General features: G+C 36.8%; 1 protein-coding gene across 4 annotated transcripts in view; it reads right to left on the bottom strand.

Annotated features, from left to right (window-relative positions):
* The window catches only part of TBC1D12 (TBC1 domain family member 12), a 134,962-nt gene that overhangs the window by 81,779 nt on the left and 29,907 nt on the right, over positions 1-23,276 (bottom strand). For 2 of the 4 annotated variants that reach the window (XM_049855305.1, XM_049855307.1), the window contains exon 2: positions 10,700-10,823. The exons of 1 other annotated variant lie outside the window; for it this stretch is intronic. In XM_049855305.1, coding sequence (XP_049711262.1) covers positions 10,700-10,823 — 124 coding nt within the window. Of the gene's footprint in view, positions 1-5,556; positions 5,578-10,699; positions 10,824-23,276 lie in introns of those variants that run through there. One more of the 4 variants, XM_049855309.1, reaches the window with a different exon arrangement.

Below are 23,276 nucleotides of genomic sequence, written 5' to 3'. Positions count from 1 at the left end.
CTAGATTTCCACATGAGAAAGAATGAATTGGACTCATACCTCACACCATATATGAAAATTAACTCAAAATGGATCTCACAAACCTAAATGTAAGAAGTAAAATTAGAAAACTCTTAGAACAAAGCATAGGAGTAATGCTTCGAGACCTAGTTTTTGACAATGGATTCATAGTTATGACACCAAAAGCATGAGCAAAAACAACAAAATACATTAACATCGGGATAAAAATTAGTGAAACAAAAGATGTTTCTTTTAAAAATCAGTAAAATTGATAAACTTTTAGTAAACTGGTCAAAAAAAAGAGAGAGAGAGAAGACACAAATTATCAACATCATAAAAGTAAGAGAGATCATCATTACATATCCATCAGGACAATAGAATATTATGAACAGCTTTATTCCAATAAATTTAACAACACAGATGAAATGTAAAAATCTCTTGGAAGATATGCTCCAAAACTAACTTAAAAAGAAAACTTGACCAGCCCTGTGTCAATTCAAGTAATTAAACTTATAATTAAAATCTGCTCCACAACAATAAAAATAGTATAATCTAGTGTTTGGGAACCACAATCATAGACTACTACAATAAATTTCATTAATGTCTTTGTCAAGTAGACTCACTCTCTTCTAATTCAGTTTCTATAGTATCTCCAGAATTATCTAATACATGAATTTTTATCAGATGTCTCAATACCCTCTTTAAAAGTATTTCTGATAAAACTCAGCTAACTCTCTAAGCTCATAGCTAAAAACCTTTCACCAGGCTTTGCTTAGATCAATGGTTCTCAACTGGGGTAAAAAGTGTCTAGGGACATTTTTGGTTGCCACAACTGTGTGTGGGTGTGTGCTAATGGCATCTATAGTGTGGAGGCCAAGGATGCTGCTACACATCCTACAATGCATAGAACAGCCTCCCACAACAAAAGATTGTCTGGCCCAAAATGTCAATAGTGCTGAGGCTGAGAAACTCTGACTTAGGTGATTTCACTGATGAACTCTATGAAACATTTAAGAAAGAAATAACATCAATTCTACACAATTCTTTCAGAAAAAAGAGAAGGAAGAAACAATTCCCAATTCATTCAGTAACGGCAGCGTTATCCTCAATACCAAAATGAGACAAAGACGTTAAAAGAAAACTACAGACCCATATTCCCCATGAACACAAAAACAAAAATCCTTAGCAAAATATTAGGAAATCGAAATTGGCAACCTATAAAATGGATACAAACTGTTCCTAAATGGAGTTAACCGCAGGAAAGCAAAGTTGGTTTAATAATCAAAAATCAATTTTTACTTAATAATAAGAAAAATGGCTAAGAAAGACTGCATCTGAGCTTTGTATCATCTGAATGGGCCAAAAAAACTAGATAGTTAATGCCACCAAGCACTTGGAAGACATAAACCCAAATTTCTGAAGGATGGTATCATCTTAACCCTCAAATTGTCCTCTACATATGTTTCAAATACTATGTCCAGCGCCCAAGCAAAGATAACTAGGAACACACAGAGGCAAGAAACAATAAGCAAAAATTACCAGAAATAATATGTAACATAAACAGACCTATAGGATTTCCAGACATTGGGATTATTAGACACAGGCTGTGAAATAACTACACTTATTATGTTTAAGGAGATAAATGCCAAGGTTGAAATTTCAGCAGGGAGCTGTAAACTGTAAAAAGTGATACAGCAGATGTGAAAAAGAACCAACTAGGAACTCAAGAATTAAAAAACACAAAATTTACATTAAGAACATATTTATAGGGCCAAAGGATCTGTATTTTTTAACATATTCCCTAAGTAATTCTAACTGCTGTGTTTGGAAACCACAATCATAGACCACTACAATAAATTTTTAATGTTCTTGTCTGCAGACTAACCCTCCTCTAATTCAGCTTCTATAACGCCTCTAGAATTATCTTCCTAATATACGAATTTGATATCTCATTACCTTATATAAAAGTATTTTGGATAAAATTCAATTCTCTGATCACCATCTTCCCTGCATCCTTATTATACTGGCCTAATAACTATTCCTCAAACATGGTGGCTCATTCCTGTTTGTTCTTCAGTTTCCTCTATGTGGAATGGCTTTCTTCATCTTAACCTAGGGAACTCTTACTGGTACTGCAGAATACAACTCACATGTCATCTCTGAGCCGAAGTAATTACTCATCTGTACTCTCACACCCTGTTCACAACTCTTCTACAGTACTTATTATACCATAGTTATATATGGACACCACCACCGCCTCCGCCCCCATTTATACCGGAATAACTCAAAGGCTAGGCCTCATTTTCATTTATATCCCAAGAACCTAACACTATGTCTATTGTATTATACACAGTTTTTGTTGAATAAATATGTATTCATTGAAATAAAAGTCAAATCTTAGAGAAGAATCTAGGATCAATTCGAAAATTTTGTCCTTTAAATTCTGCTAGAGAAAAGGCTTAGAGTTTGCTCAAATCAGGTCACACATTAAGTTGGTGGCAAAATGGTATTCCACATTCTAAAAGAGATCATTCAGAAAGAAAGTGGACTACAATGGAAATATAAGAAAAGATGAAACTGTGGGTTCACAGGGAGAGTGGCAGGAGCCTAAAGAAGTAAAATATGGGGACTGGGGGTAAGAGAGAATAGTAGATAGGAGCTTCTCTTCCAAAGACAAGGAAAAAGTCAAAATAGCCCGATATCTACACTGATATAGTATATACATTGACTGGCTCCACTTTGAGGCTCAGTGATAAATCATTCATGGACACTGGGAATACTCTCTTAAAAGGACTAATGTTAAACCCACATCAATAAGTAAACTCTTACATGTTTTGAGCTTCCATGGTGAACATTTTATAGACAGTCAAAAACAGAAGCAGCTCCCCATTTTGCCATCTCTAACCACTGCAAGACCATGTAAAAGGGGCTCTCTTACACAACTTGATCCAAGAGCCAGGGAAACCAGGATTAGGGTACACAAGGTTTAGGCAATTTTGATGCCTTTGCCGATTCTAAATTATATTTAAAAATTCTGTGAGTTAGTAGAGATAAAACCCATCTTAGAACCCAAGTTTAACTGAAACCTCTGGAATAAAAAACTAGTTCCACAGGGAGTTAATTTCAGTAAACTATATTTTGGCAAAATTAGTAGCACAATTTTGTTTGTTTAATCTAGTTTAAAACCCAATATATATTAAGTCTGAGAGAGAATGAATAGAACTTTTAATATAATTTTAATACTCAAACTATATTCACGTAATCAAATAACAGGTACTCTTAAGTATCTTTTCAAAGGGTAACCCCTTTCTAAGTCTCTGTCTCTTCTAACAGGGAAAAAAAATTCTCCCCAAATTCTACCCTGTCCAATTTGTGAGGACTTGTTTTTAGTCTTTTTCTTTAACTAATTTAACCCTCTCTCTTGAGGCTCATACTTCTCCCCTCTCCCAGATGCTCAGGTCCTGAGCTTTTATGAGTTCCTCTCTCAATCTTAGGAAACCTGGTGGCGTAGTGGTTAAGTGCTACGGCTGCTAACCAAAGGGTCGGCAGTTCGAATCTGCCAGGTGCTCACTGGAAACTCTATGGGGCAGTTCTACTCTGTCCCATAGGGTCACTATGAGTCGGAATCGACTCGACGGCACTGGGTTTGCTTTTGGTTTTTTGCTCTCAATCCTCAGACCATACAAATGAAGTTTTATGAAATCCATTTACTCACACATAAAAACCAAAACGAAACCAAACCCGGTGCCATCGAGTCGATTCCGACTCATAGCGACCCTATGTATTCACACATACAAAACACATAATAATTCATCATTAACATTAAATAACGGACACACATGCAGCTGGAAAGGCAGTTATTCACAACCTCTTGAAGGTGACAATACGTTAAGTAAATAAAATTTTTTAAAATACAAGGGTGAAATAATTATAAATATGAATAATTTCAAAAATAAATTTTCAACATAGCTCAGTGTCATGGATTGAATTATGTTCCCCCAAAAATGTGTATATCAACTTGGTTAGGCCATGTGTGGTTGTCCTCCATTTTGTGATTGTAATCTTATGTTGAGAGGATTAGGATGGAATTGTAATACTACCCTTGCTCAGGTCACCTCCCTGATCCAAGGTAAAGGGAGTTTCCCTGGGGGTATGGCCTGCATCACCTTTTATCTCTCAAGGAAAGAGAAGCAAGCAGAGAGTTGGGGACCTCATCCTACCAAGAAAGCAGCACCAGGAGCAAAGCATGTCCTTTGGACACGGGGTCCCTGCACCTGAGAAGCTGTCTGACCGGGAAAGATTGAGGACAAGGACCTTCCTCCAGACCCAACAGAAAGAGAAAGCCTTCCCCTGGAGCCGACGTCCTGAATTTGGACTTGTAACCTACTAGGCTGTGAGAAAATTAATTTTTCTTTCACCAGGAGCAAAGCTCGTCCTTTGGACATGGGGTCCCTGCACCTGAGAAGCTGCTTCACCAGGGGAAGATTGAGGACAAGGACCTTCCTCCAGACCCAACAGAGAGATGAAGCCTTCCCCTGGAGTCTATGTCCTGAATTTGGACTTGTAACCTACTAGCTGTGAGAAAATAAATTTTTCTTTCTTAAAGCCATCCACTTGTGTTATGGCAGCGCTAGATAACTAAGACACTCAGCCCCTCCACAATTTAACAGTGATGAAGGAACGAGTTTATTTTGCAGTACTCAGCCATATTTTAAACCAAGGATATCTGTATTTAAGCATCATTAAAACCAATGAACTGTTCAAATGTTACACACATCATTGCAGTAACCAGAAAACACGTTCACAGTGTTACGTATTTAATTAAAAAAAAAAAAACCCAGCGCCCTCGAATCGACTCCGACTCATAGCGACCCTATAGGACAGAGTAAAACTGCCCCATTGAGTTTCCAAGGAGCGCCTGGCGGATTCGAACTTCCGACCATTTGGTTAGCAGCCGTAGCACTTAACCACTACGCCACTAGTGCTCACAAAACATAGATATTCTGGTCCTTTCTATAATGTTAGTGTTCATTTGTGTTGTAAAAAATTTCAAAAGCAGAAACTTAACTGAGGAGAGTGACCTATAATACTTTTAGATAATCTGAAGGGCTCAGATTAAGAAATCAGTGTCTTAAAAAAATTTTTTTGTCTTGTCTGTCAAAAGTTTCAGCAAGAGATCAACTACCCAACTAAAACTTTACCCAGAAAATGACATGACTGTTGATTAAAAACTTGAATCATCACCTAAATAATCATATTTTAAAATTAAAGATGCCAGTATAAAAACAGTACCTAGCAGAAAAAAGATCACCTTCTAGTGAAAGATTGTCAGTTTACATAAATAGGATATATTCAATCTAGTATGGAATCATGTTACAATTATACACAACACAGCTCATTTGAAATAATCCTTACTTAGTTTGGAGGTAAGAAAAGCTATTTAGCTGCATTCCAACTTTAGCCTATTATTTTAGAAAAACCAGAAACCTAGGTCAACTGAACTACAATATAACTGAAATACTCTTTACAATAGATGCAGTTTTTAACATGGCTCACCAACTGGTTCAAAGGCCACAAGCAAGAATTTCACACCTGCAAGAGAGCACATGTAATAATCCTCATAAAATAGTATCATGAATATTCTTGTGATTTGGGAACTGATCATCAGGTTAAATGCCAAACAGGTTAGTTTCGCTTTGCTATATCCTAAAATGATTCTGTGTGTCTTTACTGTTAATACAAAAAGCACCAAAATTTATCAGACCTTTAATAAAATTTACTATAGGGATAAAATTAAAAAAAAAAAAAATTAACCAACAGGTTATCTTTCACTTACAAACCTCACTTATCTCTGAAAATCTGCAGGTGTAAAACATGTAAGGTTAAATTATATATATACACGCATACATGTATATGTGTGCGTGTATATATACACATGTTGTTGTTAGGTGCTGTCAAGTCAGTTTTGACTCATAAGCGAATCTATGTACAACAGAACAAAACACTACCTGGTCCTGCATCATCCTCACAAATCTTGCTATGTGTGAGCCCACCATTCTAGCCACTGTATCAATCTATCTCGTTGAGGATCTTCCTCTTTTTCAATGACCCTCTACCAAGCATGTCGTCCTTCTTCAAGGACTGGTCACTCCTGAAAACATGTCCGAAGTACGTGAGATGAAGTCTCACCATCCTCACTTCCAAGGAGCGTTCTGGCTGTACATCTTTCAGGACAGATTTGTCCATTCTTCTGCAGTCCATGGTATATTCAGTATTCTTCACCAACACCATAATTGAAATGTATCAATTCTTAATTTGGTCTTCCTTATTCACTGTCCAGCTTTCACATGCATATGAGGCAACTGAAAAGACCACGGCTTGGGTCAGGCGCACCTTAGTCCTCAAAGTGACATCTTTGTTTTTCAACACTATCAAGAGGTCTTTTGCAGCAGATTTGCCCGATGCAACATGTTGTTTGATTTCCTGACTGCTGCTTTCATGGGTGTTGACAGTGAATCCAAGTAAAATGAAATCCTTGACAACTTTAATCTTTTCTCCATTTATCATGATGTTGCTTATTGGTCCAGTTGTGAGAATGTTTATTTTCTTCATGTGGAGTTGTAACCCATACAGAAGGCTGTAGTCTTTGATTTTCATCAGTAAGTGCTTCAAGTCCTCTTTGCTTTCAGCAAGCGAGGTAGTGTCATCTGTGTATCACAGGTGTTAATGAGTCTTCCTCATATGGTCCAGCTTCTGGGATTATTTGCTCAGCATACAGAATGAATAAGTATGGTGAAAGGATACAACCCTGACGCACACCCTTCCTGATTTTAAACAACACGGTATCCCCTTGTTCTGTTCTAACGAATGCCTCTTGGTCTACGTGCAGGTTCAGCGTAAGCAAACATATATATGTGTGTGTGCATGTTGTGTGTGTGTATATGTTCATATAGAAGAACATTTTATTCTCTGAAATAAATTGCAAAAAAAATTGTAACACTACATATATAAAAACGCATACACGAAAATACATGTGTTTTCCATTGGTTCAAATACATTTTAGAAGGCCTAAAATATGAAGGGAAAATGAAATGCGATATATCTTCCTATAACATTTTATTTTTATAAGGAGAATATAACCATGTGTTAAAATATAAGTTATATTATAATTTATACATCATAGTAATTAATCAAGAAAAGTTTACAAACCAAATCTTACTTTTCCGTTTTACTTAATATAATCTTAGAGATGCTGCTCCCTTTAAAAAAGAAGAATTTGGGCCCAATAATATAATTATACTCAGGCTTTAAAAAAATTATTATCCAATGTAATATTACTACTACTCTGATCTCCTAGTAAATCTTACTGTTTTGCCACTCGAAAAAGCAAGTAAGGCATCCTTCCAAAGCTCAAAGGTATTTTTACCTCAGTATTTTTAGCACTGCCTTACTCTTCCAGGCAGTTTCACATTTGAATTACTACTTTCATTTTCTACAGCCATAAGGGCTTACGACTCTATCCTGAAACACACCAGACGTGTCCTAGCATTCTTCATTGCTTTACTGGTAATATCTTCATTTTTTATTTCTGATTCCAAACATAACATCCATCTGAGAAAAGTACTTTGTAAAGGAACTCAAACGTACTTTTACATTTATAATGTTTCATGGAGTTTGAAAATCAGGGCTGTGAAAAATGTTTTCAAGTTGGAACAGAGATATGAAGTTATAAAGTTACCATTACTATAAAGAGAGCCATGCCCACTTTGAAAAATGACAATCGCAGGGAAGAGGACAGCATAGTTAAGACAAATGGAGACTAGAGGACATGTACAGAAGCAGAAAAAGGAGAAAGAAAGAGGAAGAAAACGTTCCATCACATGAAAAGCCAAAAAAAAAAAACAAAAACCAAACCCAGTGCCATCGAGTCAATTCCGACTCATAGCGACCCTATAGGACTGAGTAGAAAAGCCCCACAGAGTTTCCAAGGAGCGCCTGGCAGATCTGAACTGCTGACCCTTTGGCTAGCAGCTGTGGCACTTAACCACTATGCCACCAGGGTTTCTTCCATCACATGAAAAGATACACAAACTGAGGATGGAAAAAGGGTCAGAGGAAGAGTGACTTGCCTATCCATCACACGTCCAAGAAAACAAAAGGAACAATCAGGAAGGCATCAAGATATACACTATCACCTACACATAGCTGGAGAAATCATCAATTGTAAAGGGCCAAAGGTGGGGGTGTAGAGGATAGCAACTCCATTTCAACTCCACTTCTTCTTTCCACACGTGAATGAGTTGTCCTTTCCCTGAGCGCTCATCTAATTCTCACATAACATAGAAAAAGAGAGAGAGAGAATGTAAGGCCTTTGCTTTCCAAAATAAATAGAACAGATTAAGGACATATAACGTACCAGAAAACACGTAATTACCCAACCAATAATTTATTTAAGAGACCTACGGTAAGAAAATATCACAAAATGTTAGTCTGCATAAAAATGTATGCATATGCATATTTAAGGTAAATTACCATAAAGTCTGAGTCCCTGGATGGTACAAATGGTTAACATGCTCTACTGCTAACCAAAAGGTTGGTGGTTCAAGTCCATCCAGAGGCACCTCGAAAGAAAGGCTTAGTGACCTACTCCCAAAAACTCAACCATTGAAAACCCTATGGAGCACAGTTCTACTCTAACGTACGCAGGGTCGCCGAGGCAGAATCAACTGAACAGCAACTGGTTTGTACAATAGAATTAAGGACACCTGTAGTAAAAACCTTCAATAGCAAGATATCCGTTTTGCCTCTAGAGGGCAAACTTGGTCTTCGGGAAAAACTCTAGCCAAGAGAAGTTACTTTCAGATTTTACCAAAAAGAGAAGAACTAAAACTTAAAATGTCATTGTAGCAGAGGCTCCCCAACTTTCTTGGCTAACAGTGCCCTTAGTGCCTCAGTAATTTTTTTTACAGCACCACCTAGACCAAAACAAATACCTAGCAGTTCTCTTTAATAAGTAGTTACGTCCAAACAATTTAATAAGAATTTATGTCCTTACATTTAGTAACCATTTGAAAAAACAATACACATGAATTGAAGGAAAAAGCTTTATTCTTAAAAAACACACACACGACTAACTACTAATTGGACATATATACCTGTTGGGCACTGTACAGTTTTCTCAAACCTTGAAATCAGACAGGACACCACCACCCTCATTTCCAATTCCACACTGATTTTTGCACAGTATCTGATTTTTACCACAGCAACCTCAGAAAACCCAGATTCACAAAGATATGATGTCAAATAAAAGAATGGATCACCATCTAATGCTGAAACTGTGTACTACTTTAAGTTTACACTCTGCGAGGTAGCCGACACATATGGAGTATCACTATTTGCCTCAAATTTTAAAAATAATTTTATGGTGCCCCTTAACAGAAAAAAAAAAAAAATTTTTTTTTTTTTCTGTATGTTAAGGAGCCCTGGTGGCACAGGGGCGAAGCACTCAGCTGCTAACCAAAAAGGTCAGCAGTTGGAACCCACGGGCGAAAGATGTAGTCTGCTTCCGTAACGATTACAGCCTTGGAAACCCTATTGCAGTACTACTCTGTCCTACAGGGTCCCTATGAGTCAGAATCGACTTGAGGGCAATGGGTTTGGCTTTGGTTTTTTATGATGCCCCTGTGTGTTAGCTGCAGCACACCAGGGTGCCTAGGCACTACTGTTTTAATCCCAGCAGCTATAAAAACTATTTAAAACTTAATTACTTGTAAATAAAATTAATTGCAATAAAAGTTTTTAAAGACCTAAACACTATTTCCCTATATTATTTGGGAAACCAGGATTTTTGTTGTTGTTTTTAGCTTTTTCATCAATGAAAAGAACGCTATTAAATCATTAAAGGAAAGGTATTTTTTCCAATATGGATGTGATATTTTTTATAAATGCCAGTTGTGTTATATCTGGTAAACTATGATTGGGAAAGAAAGAAGTAGCAATCAGTTCATTGTACATCTCCTTCTGAACAACAACTTCTCTGAAATTAAAAACGCAGCATGCAAACTGATCCAGTCTCACTACTTTTCAGTCTTACTGTCTCCCAGTACTAAGGAGCACAAGTTCATAAGTCAAATAAGATCTGAGATGCTTGAGAATTCAAGGATACAGACATTAATGCAACTATCAGGAGTACCGGATCCTAAATTAGTAGAAATGGATTATGTACCCAGCCTTCTCATTTACGAAGTCCTTGGTTTAGGCAGAACATCAGGGAAGTGAAACAAAAGAAAAAGTTCAACCTCATAATTTACTCAGTTTTTTGCTATCTACTATTTCATCAGTCCATAACTACTAACCCCATAAAATCTGTGCTACTGGCAAATGTTACCATATTCAGTTGGGAATCAAAGTATGTGGTGAGAGTAATTAAATAAGTAAAACAGACAAAAAAAAAGCTATCCAACAAACAACTAGGAAAGAAAATCAAAGTTTCATTACTTTAAAGAATTTTCACAAAACCACAAAAGGTAACTGAAAATCTGTGATATGTTTAAAAAAAATTTAAGAAAGCTACTATAAATATCTATAATCCCAAAAGTTTTTATCTAGAAAAATAACAGTAATACTAGGATATGGTTAATTATCACGAACAGAATGCTTGAAAAGATAAGACAAACTACATGGCTATATTAGTACTTACCTGCTGAATGATTTTGGAAGTTTTCTGAAGGTTCTCTCTGGGAGGTACTTTACCAAATAATTTCCAACCAGGAGCACTATGGGCAACTGATTTGAGTTCCTTTGTCCTTTTTGGAAAAAGGTTTCTGAAACACAGAAAAGTTATATGAATTGTGTTTTTTTGTAACCAGGGAGCCATTTAATGGTAATTTTTAAAGCATGTTTATTCTCAAAACACAAAAAGCTTTTAAATATAATTTCTGCTACCATTACCTAAATTAAGAAAAAATTCAATTAAGTATACCTGTATACTTAGAAGTATTAGAACAATCAACAAAGATACTAAAGATATGAATTAGGAGAAGGTTGGCAACCGTAAACAATGTAAACATGCTTTGAATCAGCTACAAAATACAGTAGATGTGACTGCACAAAAAAAGCCAAGAATTTTACAACAAAAATGTTAAAGAACCTATATAAAATAGTGAAAGGATCAAATAATACAAGATTTGGGAAAAATATTTCAGTAAGAATTGTTTCACTAATAATTTGTTTGTAATGAAAACTGATCCTCTGTTGTTAGAACATATATATATATATATAGTTTTTCCTAGAACAGGCTATGTGCAGGAAAGTTTACTGCTAAAGAGTCAATCTATTACCAAGCAAGAAAGTATCTCTCCCTGGAAAATCTAAAAACTCTGCACAAGGGTCAAGGATTTTACCTTATATATATGCACTAATGAACCATATAAAGTACCTATTGCACAAGGAAGCAGAGTTGATATTCAAAATATGCATCCATCAACACAATGACTAAGGCATCATGCCACTGACCAATTAGATAAGATACTAACAAATCCAACTGAATATCAACCCTTCATCTAAGCTATAAATAGCATTAAGAAGATTTTAATTTGCATATACATTTACACATCATTCCAAATTATCTGAAGTCCTAAATATCTAGGTTTATCCTGCACTCAGGATGCCATATAAATATATATGTTCTTAAAAGCATACTGAAAATGAGGAAATAAGTTTTTCATGCATAATGTTAAGGCTGTCATCAAGTTTAGAAAGGTATGTATGAACTCCTACAAAACATGGATCTAAAAGAAGAATGTGGAGTAATCTATAAAAAAGAAAAGAAACATTTACTTTCCTTGGGTGTGAGATGGAAGTAAACAGATGACAATCTAGAGTAACTTCTACTTAGGGCACCCTGGAGGTTTCATCTAAGAGATAATATATAACAACTTAATTTTCTACTTCCTAAGATCTCTATTCCCCCACGTGTCTGTCAGTTTGTCGTACTGTGGGGGCTTGCGTGTTGCTGCGATGCTGGAAGCTATGCCACCAGTATTCAGATACCATTAGGGTCACCCATGGAGGACAGGTTTCAGCTGAGCTTCCAGACTAAGAGAGACTAGGAAAAAGAACCAGGCAGTCTACTTTTGAAAAGCATTAGCCAGTAAAAACCTTATGAACAGTAGCGGAACACTGTCTGATAAAGCGCTGGAAGATGAGCCCCCCAGGTTGGAAAGCACTCAAAAGACCTTCAGTATATCCCACCTGAATTTAGAGGCCACCTGAAGAAAAGATTTGATGCACTGAACACTAGTGACCGAAGACCAGATGAGTTGTGGAATGACATCAAGGACATCATACTTGAAAAAAGCAAGTCACTGAAAAGACAGGAAAGAAAGAAAAGACCAAGGTGGACGTCAGATGAGACTCTGAAGCTTGCTCACGAACGTCAAGCAGCTAAAGCAAAAGGAACAAATGATAAAGTAAAAGAACTGAACAGAAGATTTCAAAGGGTGGCTCAAGAAGACAAAGTAAACTATGAAAATGACATGTGCAAAGAGCTGGAGATAGAAAACCAAAAGGGAAGAACACGCTTGGCGTTTCTCAAGCTGAAAGAACTGAAGATAAAATTCAAGCCTTGAGTTGCAATAGTGAAGGATTCTATGGGGAAAATATTAAACGATGCAGGAAGCATCAAAAGAAGATGGAAGGAATACACAGAGTCATTATACCAAAAAGAATTACTTGATGTTCAACCATTTCAAGAGGCAGTAAATTATCAGGAACTGATGGTACTGAAGGAAGAAGTCCAAGCTGCTCTGAAGGTACTGGCGAAAAACAAGGATCCAGGAATTGATGGAATATCAATTGAGATGTTTCAACAAACAGATGCAGCGCCGGAGGTGCTCACTCGCCTATGCCAAGAAATATGGAAGACAGCTTCCTGGCCAACTGACTGGAAGAGATCCATATTTATGCCTATTCCCAAGAAAGGTGATCCAACCAAATGTGGAAATTATAGAACAATAGCATTAATATTACATGTAATCAAAATTTTGCTGAAAAACATTCAAAAACAGCTGCAGCAGTATCTCGACAGGGAACTGCCAGAAATTCAGTCCGATTTCAGAAGAGGACATGGAACCAGTTATATCATCCCTGATGTCAGATGGATCCTGGCTGAAAGCAGAGAATACCAGAAGGATGTTTACCTGTGTTTTATTGACTATGCAAAGGCATTCGATTGTGTGGATCATAACAAATTATGGATAACATTGCGAAGAATGGGAATTCCAGAACACTTAATTGTGCTCATGAGGTACCTTTACACAGATCAAGAGGCAGCTGTTCAGACAGAACAAGGGAATACTGATTGGTTTGAAGTCAGGAAAGGTGTGCGTCAGGGTTGAATCCCTTCACCATACCTACTTAATCTGTATGCTGAGCAAATAATCCCAGAAGCTGGACTAATGAAGAACGAGGCATCAGGATTGGAGGAAGACTCATTAATAACCTGCATTATGCAGATGACACAACCTTGCTTGATGAAACTGAAGAGGACTTGAAACAATTACTACTGAAGATCAGAAACCACAGCCTTCAGTATGGATTACACCTCAACATAAAGAAAACAAAATCCTCACAACTGCACCAATAAGCTACATCTTGATAAATGGAGAAAGGACTGAAGTTGTCAAGGATTTCATTTTACTTAGGTCCACAATCAACAGCCATGGAAACGGCAGTCAAGAAATCACACGACACGTTGCATTGGGTAATCTGCCACAAAGGATCTCTTTAAAGTGTTGAAAAGTGAAGATGCCACCTTGAAGGCTAAGATGCACCTGACCCAAGCCATGGTATTTTCAATCGCATAATATGCATGTGAAAGCTGGACAATGAAGAAGGAAGACTGAAGAAGAATTGACGCCTTTGAATTGTGGTGTTGGCGAAGAATATTGAATACACCATGGACTGCCCAAAGAACGAACAAATCTGTCTTGGAAGAAGTGCAACCAGAGTGCTCCTTAGAAGCAAAGATGGCAAGACTGTGTCCTACATACTTTGGACATGTTGTCAGGAGGGATCAGTCCCTGGGGAAGGACATTATGCTCAGCAAAGTACAGGGTTAGCGGGAAAGAGGAAGACCCTCAACGAGGTGGATTGACACAGTGGCTGCAACAATGAGCTCAAGCATAACAACAATTGTAAGGATGGCGCACGACCGGGCAGTGTTTTGTTCTGTTGTGCGTAGGGGTCGCTGTGAGTTGGAATCAACTCGATGGCACCTAAAAACAACAACAACAAGATCTCTAAGTTGGAGGTTTTCAGTAATGAATATACTAAGGACCAGGGATACTTATAAAAATGTCAACCTCAAAGGATGGCCTGTTAATTTAAACAGCGTTTGCTATCTTGTGTACCACTTATCAATTTATTGCCTTTTAGCTCCAAGTTCACTCTTCAATATATGTTGTGTGATAATAGATGGAATTCTAGTAAACATTTCTCCTTTAAAATGAGCATGTAAGTTAAGCTTTCTCAACAGAGGGTACTGCAGGAGGAAGGGACTCCCCTGTGGTTTCCAGCTGTTGCACAGTGTGGGTCAGTGGAATGGATGTGAGGACGTCCAAAAGAACTCTGCTCAGCCATGTGCCCAGAACATGTAGTCACTTGGCACAAACTTGCAGACTTGGCTTGGAGATAACCTTCCCATGGCCCTCTCAATATGGAAACTGGTGCCCCAAAGACTTCCTGCCAGCACCAGTGTCCCAATTCCTTGTGCTAGCCCCACACAGCCCACCGGTACCTCGGAGGGTTCCCACTAAGCCACACTTCCTCTGCAAGTCCCCATATGACCCCCCCACCCCCCGCACTCCAAAGGGTTCCTATCAAGCCATGCTCCTTCTGAAGACTCCATATGGTCTTTCTGACCCTGGAGGGTTCACACTGAGCTGTACTCCACATTTCAAGTGTTTGCTAGCCATATTTAGCTACTGGTCACCATATTAAACAATGCAGATATAGAACATTTTCATTATCACAGGAACTTCTACTGGATGGTGCTTTTTAGGGGAAAGGGACTCTGAATTTCAGCTTCCAGTTTTTCCACAAAATAACAAGTTCTCCATCACATATCACCAAACACACATTTAAAAGTAAATAAATTATCACAATAGAATCAGCAAAAACAACAAGCAGATGTAGGTCTCTAAGTATTTCTAAAATGAAAATTACCAGATAGATCATAGAACGCTTATGAAACATTGAAGGCAAAAAAGATAAACTAACAAAAAATGAGCAAAAAAGAAAAAAAAAAATCAACAATGACTAGAAGGATCTAAAAACATAGCAAAAAAAAAATAGAAATGAGAAACTCTTCAAATTCTTGAAATGAAAACTCAATGTAGACAGTCCCCAGGTTACAAACATCCGACTTATGTACAACCCACAGTTACAAACCAACCCCTGTAAAACTTATTATATTAAAAATTCAGGGTACATACAATGGTTCATAATAAAGAATGGGCACTACATTGCGACACGCATCAAAACAATTATTACTGTATTATTATGTTAAAGATGTTTTAGTCTACCTGGAAGTGTTTAACGCTTTTATGCATAGGAAGTTACACTATATACTGTATACTAAGACAAACATTTAACTAACTGACATTAGATACGAACCATACCTAACTGTTCCAACTTACATACAAATTTTACTTAAAGACAGACTTAGGAATGGAACTCATTCATAATCCAAGGACTACCTGTAAACTGATAAAACAGTAGTTTAAATACAATTGAAGAAAGAGTTGGGGACCTCAAAGATAGTACTGAAAAAATAAAGAGTACACCAGAGAGATAATATTCATCAGAGAATAAGAGATTTTCAATATAGAATGTAAAGATCTAAACATTTCTAACCAGAGTCTTAGAAGGAGAAAATAGAGAATGCTAGAGAGGCAGTGTATTAGGAGATAACGCTAAGAATTCTCCAGAACTGATGACTCATCAATCAAACTTATCAGGACAGCCACACTTAGAGATACTGTAATAGTGAGGGACACAAATGCAAATAAAGAATATTAAAAAACAGAGATAAATGATAGATCACTTTTTAAGGAATGAGGTTAGATTGACAGAGACTTCTCAATAGCAACAATAGAAACCTGTAGACAACGGAATATCTTTAGCATGTTGAGAGACAATAACTATCAACCTAGAGTTATGTACCAAGCAAATCTATCATTCAAAAATAAGAGTCAAATAAGAATATTTTTTAACGGAAACAGAAAATGTCCTATCAACACTTATACCAAAGGAACTTTCAAAAAATATACTTCAGAAAGAAGGAAAATTATTCCAAAAGAAAGGCCTAAGACACAAGACCAAATGGTGTGTATGGGGGGTGGGGGGGAGTGAAGCAGAGGTTAAGTCTAAGCAAGAACTCTATATGAGCTATGGGAACCACGGTCTCAGGGAACATCTAGCTCAACCAGCATAACATAAGTTTATAAAGAAAATGTTCTACAATCCAGTAAGTACCATATGGGGTCTTAAAAGCCTGTGAGTGGCCATGTAGAATACTCCACTGATCTCAACCCTTCAGGACCAAGGCAGAATAGAGAAAACTAAAGACACAGGGAAAGATTAGTCCAAAGGACTAATGGACCACAACTACCACAGCCTCCACCAGACTGAGTCCAGTACAACTAGATGTGTCCGAGTACCATCACTGGCTGCTTGAACAGGGATCATAGGAGAGTGTCCCAGACAGAGCTGGAGGAAAATGTAAAACAAAATTCTAACTCACAAAAAAAGACCAGACTTACTGGCCTCACAGAGACTGAATAAACCCTGAGAGTATGGCTCCCAGACACCCTTTTAGCTCAGTGATGAAGTCACTTCTGAGGTTCACCCTTCAGCCACAGATTAGACAGGCCCATAAAACAAAACAAGACTAAAGGGGCACACCAGCCCAGGGGCAAGGACTAGAAGGCAGGAAGGGACAGGAAAGCTGGTAATAGGGAATCCAGGGTCAAGAAAGGAGAGTGTTGACATGTTGTGCGGTTGGTAACCAATGTCATAAAATGATATGTGTACTAACTGTTTAATGAGAAACTAGTTTGTTCTGTAAACCTTCATCTAAAGTACAATTAAAAAATATGAAACAAAAGTTACGCTGAGTGAAATAACTCAGTCACCAAAGGAGAAATACTCTATGATCTGACTTACATGACACAGGCCAATGTATTGCGACAAAAGCTTATTAATGGTTACAAGGGGTGTAAGGGAGGGGGAAGGGGAAGTTATTGCTTAGGCACTGTCTGTTAATGATGTGGAGTAATTTGGGACAGAATAGTGGTAATTGTGCAAGATATGATGAACATAACCAATGTCACTGACTTTACATGTAAAAATTGTTGAACTGGCAAATGTTTTGCTACATATATCTTTCCCGCAATAAAAAAATTTCTCCCATGATAATACCCTAAAAAAAAAAGAATTCTGTATGAAATAAAGATAAATGTGATGTCTGATGATAAATAATATGTCCAATCTATGAGATCGAAAGAGAAGAAAATTAAAATACTGGACAAAAATAACATGAAAGGTAAAGGTAAGGGTATTAGAGTTAAGCATGCTAAGTTCTTACACATTATTTCAAGGTTAGCACTTTGAGATATTAACTTTAGACTTTAAGCATTCACAGTAAAATTTCAAGAGTGGCCAATAGAATAACAGAAAAAAAAATGTACAACTTTGAAACCAGGACTTTTTTTTTTAAGGATAAGAAAATAAATACAAGAAGAAAACCAGTCAATTAAGTTTTAAATAAAAAGGTAAGAAAGGAGAAAAAGTCATAATAAATATAAAGCAAATAGACAGTAGGGAAAAAGTAAACACGTATCAGTAATCACAACAAATTTAAATGGATTAAACGCATTAGTAAAAGACTATTAAACTAAGCAGAACATTCTCCAGGACAGAACACATGCTAGACCAAAAGTCAAATCTCAGTAAATTTTAAAGGACTTAAATCGTACAAAGTGTGTTCTCTGGTTGCAACTGAATAAATTTAAAAAAAAAAAAAAAGAAGGAAATTTGGAAATACAAAAATATTCAGAAATTAACCCACACACTTCTAAATAACCCAAGGGTCAAAAAAGAAATCACAAGGGAAATTAGAAAATAATTTCAACTGAATGAAAATGAAAACACAATATAACAAAACTTTATGGGATGCCAGGTAAAGCAATGCTTAGAAATTTATAGCTTTATATGCTGATATAAGAAAAATACATATGATACTAAAAACACAAGCAGCAAATGGGGCCTCGTAAGAATTAAAAACTTTTGTTCATCAAAGGACTTTATCAACAAAGTGAAAAGATAACCTACAGACTGGGAGAAAATTTGGAGAACCATATATCTGATAAGGGTTTAATATCCAGAATACATAGGGAACCCCTAAACTTAACAACAAAAAGACAACCCAACTGAAAAATTGGCAAAGGACTTGAATGGACATTTCACTATAGAGAATATACAAATGGCCAACAAGCACATGAAAAGACACTCAGTGTCATTAGTCATTAACCAAAAAAACAAAAACCACTGCCGTCAAGACCACTGCAACTCACAGCTGTAATCTTTACAGAAGCAACTGCCATATCTTTCTCCCACCATTAGTGAATTGGGAGATGCAAATCAAAATCACAATGAGATATCACATCATTCCCAATAGAATGACGATAAAAAAATGGAAAATAACAAGTGTGGGCAAGAATGTGGAAAAACTGGGACCCTCATCCACTGCTAGCAGGAAAATGGTAAAGTCACTGCGGGAAATTTTGGAAGTTCCTCAAAAAGTTTAACATAAGAAAATACCACAGATCTAGCAATCCCAATCCTAGGTACATACCCAAAAAGAGTTGAAAGCAGGAACACAAACAGAAACCTTTACACCAATGTTCACTGCAGCACTATTCACAATAACCAAAAGATGGAAACAACCCAAGTGTCCATCAACACACGAATAAACAAAATGTAGTATATACGTACAATGGAATATTACTCAGCCATAAAGAGAAATGAAGTCCCGATATATGTTACAACATGGATGAACCTTGAAATCATGATGCTGAGTGAAATAAGTCAGTCACAAAAGGACAAATATTGTTATCACCCCATTTATACGGAACAGGCAAATGTATAGAGACCAAAGCTTATTAGTGGTTACCAGCGATGGGGGAGGGAAACGGGGAACCACTGCTTAGGGGCTCCGAGGAGTTTCTGTTAACAGCGGTGGAGTCATTTGAAAAGGACAGCGGTAATGGTTGCACAACATGATGAGTGTAATCAATGTCACTGAAGTATACAGTAAAAACTTTTGAATTGGCAAACATTTTGTTATATATTTTTTACTACAATAAAAAGGAAAAGAAAGGAAAAAAATCTCAAATCGATGACCTAAACATAGGAGAAAATCTTTCTCAACTTGGTTTAAGCAAAAAATTCTTAGATATGACACCACAAGCATGATCCATAAAAGAAAACGTCATAAAATTGGGCTTCACCATAATTTAAAACTTTTGTTACTTCAAAAGACATCGTTAAAAAAAGTGAGAGAACAGTCCAGATTGGGAGAAAATATTTGCACCCTAAGTATCCGACAATACAAAGAATTCTTGAACTAAATAATAAGACAGAAAACCTGGTTAAAAAAAATGGACAAGAGATTTGAACAGACATTTTACCCCAAAAAGATCTATGAAAAACTATTAAGGATATGAAAAGATGCTCAGCATAAGTCATTAGGGAAATGCAAATTAAAACCACAATGAGATACCACTTCATACCCACAAGGATGGCTGTAATAAAAAATAAAGACAATAAGAAATATTGGCAAGGACACGGAGCAACTAAAACCCTCATATATTGCTAGTGGAAATGTAAAATTGTACAGCCACTTTGGAAAACAGTTTGGCAGTTTTAAAAAAGTTAAATATAGAATCACCATACAACCCATCAATGCCACTCCTAGATGTCTAACAAAGAGAAAGGAAAACACATGTCCACACAAAGAATTGCATGGGAACGTTCACAGCAGCATTATTCATAATAGCCAAAAAGTAGAAATAACCCAAATGTCTATTAACTGCTGAATGGATCAACAAAATATATCTACATGATGGAAAAATACTCGGCTATAAAAAGGAACTAACTACTGATACCTGCTACAATATTGATGAACCTCAAACACGTCATGCTAAATGAAAGAAGCTAGATGTATAAAACCACAAATTGTATAAATCCATTTACTTGAACCGTACAAAAATTTTATGGTATGTAAATTATATCTCCACAAAGCTGTTAAACAAGAGATTATTAGACTAAAAACTAAATAGGGAGGCTCAACAATTTCAAATTTTGTCTTTTTCAAGGCTAATAAAATAGATAAAACCTATACTGAGATTTATTTTAAAATAAAAGGCAGAAATAAATTTAGAAATGAAAGCAAGGGCATAAAATCAGATACAGTAAAAATTTAAAAGACAAGAGAATACTATGAATAAATCTTTGCCAAAAATTTCAATTATTTTGACAAAATGAGCAGATTCAAAGAAAATAAGACTTATCAAAATAGATTCAGAATAGAAAATGTCAATAGTCCCGTAACTAAAATCCCTAAACTATTTCAAAACTGAAATAGTTAAACTTTTCCCCAAGAAAAAACAGGCCTAGAGAATTTTATAGGAAAGTTCTACCAACCTTCCAAGATACAGATTATACATATATTGTACAAACTATTTTAGAGAATGAAAGAAAGTGTAATCCCTAGTCAAATCTAAAAGGCCATACTGCACACCTTTACAAAATCATCAACATGAGACCAAACGGTCAACTATCACTCTAAAGCAAAGATGAAAGGGTAAGGGGACAGGGAAACCAGATTATTAGAAGTGAAACATGCACTAGGATATTAACAACGTTAACACGTTGTAAAAAAAAATGTAACCTATGTCTCCGAACAATCTTTGTTGTTGTTGTTAGGTGCCATCAAGTCGATTCCGACTCATGGTGACCCAGTGTACAATAGAACAAAGCACTGCCCGATCCTGTGCCATCCTCACAGTCAGTGCAGTGTTTGAGCCCATTGTTGGCAGCCACTGTGTCAATCCATGTTGTTGAGGGTGTTCCTCTTTTTTGCTGACCCTCTACTTTGTTGCTATTGTCATTAGGTGTCATCGAGTTGATTCTGACTCCTAATGACCCTATGCACAACACAATTAAACACTGCCCAGTCCTGTGGCATCCTCACAATTGTTGCTAAGCTTGTGCCCATTGTTGCAGCCACTGTGTCAATCCATCTCCTTGAAGGTCTTTCTCTTTTTCCCTCTACTTTACCAAGCATGATGTCCTTCTCCAGTGATTGATCCCTCCTGATAACATGTCCAAAATAGTCTCGCCATCCTTGCTTCTAAGGAACATTCTGGAAGTACTTCTTCCTAAACGGATTTGTTCATTCTTTTGGCAGTCATCGTATATTCAACATTCTTCACCGACACCACAACTCAAAGGCATCAATTCTTTTTTGGTCTTCCTTATTCACTGTCCAGGTTTGCACGTATTATGAGGCGACTGAAAACACCATGGCTTGGGTCAGGTGCACCTTAGTCCTCAAGATGACACCTGTGCTTTTTAATACTTTTAAAGAGATCTCTTGCAGCCTATTTGCCCAATGCAATGCATATTTAGATTTCTGGACTGCTGCTTCCATGGGTGTTGATTGTGAATCCAAGTAAAATTAAATCCTTGACAACCTCAATCTTTCTCCATTTATCACGATGTTGCTTATTGGTCCAGTCATGAAGATTTGTTTTCTTTATGCTGAGGTGTAATCCGTACTGAAGGCTATGGTCTTTGATCTTTATCAGTAAGTGCTTTAAATCCTCTTCACTTTCTGCAAGCAAGGTTGTGTCATCTGCGTATCAATTGTCCTCCAATCCTGATGCTCTGTTCTTCTTCATATAGTCCAGTTTCTGGGATTATATGCTCAGCATACAAATTGAATAGGTACGGTGAAAGGACACAACCCTGATGCATACTTTTCCTGACTTTAAACCATGCACTATCCCCTTGTTCTGTTCAAATGACTGCCTCTTAATCCATGTGCAGATTCCTCACGAGCATAATTAAGTGTTCCAGAATTCCCATTCTCCAAAATGTTATCCATAACTTGTTATGAGCCACACAATTGAATGCCTTTGCATAGTCAATAAAACACAAGTAAACATCTTTCTGGTATTCTCTGCTTTCAGCCAGGATCCATCTGACATCAGGAATGATATTCCTGGTTCCATGTCCTCTTCTAAACCTGGCTTGAATTTCTGGTAGTTCCCTGTGGATGTACTGCTGCAGCCGCTTTTCAATGATCTTCAGCAAAATTTTACTTGCGTGTGATATTGATGATATGGTTTGATAATTTCCACATTGGGTTTGATCACCTTTCTTGTAAATAAGCATAAATATGGATCTCTTCCAGTTGGCTGGCCAGGTAGCTGTCTTCCAAATTTCTTGGCATAGACAAGTGAGCACTTCCAGCACTGCATCCATTTGTTGAAATACCTCAACTGGTATTCCATCAATTCCCGGAGCCTTGTTTTTTCGCCAATGCCTTCAGTGCAGCTGGGACTTCTTCCTTCAGTACCATCAGTTCCTGTTCATATGTAGCATGTAACTGTGTAGTAGCTGTTAAATGGGAACATAATTTGCTACGTAAACTTTCACTGAAAACACAATAAAATATTATTTAAAAAAAAATCTAACAAGCCAATATAAACTCAATAGCAAAACTAGACAAGAACAGTATACGACAATAAAATTACAAACCAAACTAACTCGTGAACATATAAGAAAAAGTCCTAAACAAAATATTACCAAACTATATCTTGTACAAGGTAGATAAATAAATCAGAAATTGGTTGGCTTTGCTCCAGGAATGCAAAGGTGGTCAAACTTCAGATTTTAAATATCATTCAACGTATTAACAGAAGAAAAAAAAAACTAAATGATTATCTCGATAAATGCAGAAGAGAGACTGGTAAAATTAAACACCCCATTCATGATCCCTGTTGCCGCCAAGTCGATTCCAACTCACAGTGCCCTATAGGACAGAGTAGAACTGCCACATAGGATTTCCAAGAAGTGGCTGGTGGATTTGAACTGCTGACCTTTTCGTTAGAAACTATTAAAAGAGGAATAGGAGAGAGCTTCCTTGC

Source organism: Elephas maximus, chromosome 16 (assembly GCF_024166365.1).
Source record: "Elephas maximus indicus isolate mEleMax1 chromosome 16, mEleMax1 primary haplotype, whole genome shotgun sequence".
In the NCBI taxonomy this organism is placed as follows: Eukaryota; Metazoa; Chordata; class Mammalia; order Proboscidea; family Elephantidae; genus Elephas; species Elephas maximus.
The sequence above is the reverse complement of the archived record's forward strand: the minus strand, read 5'-3'. Positions and strand labels throughout refer to the sequence as shown.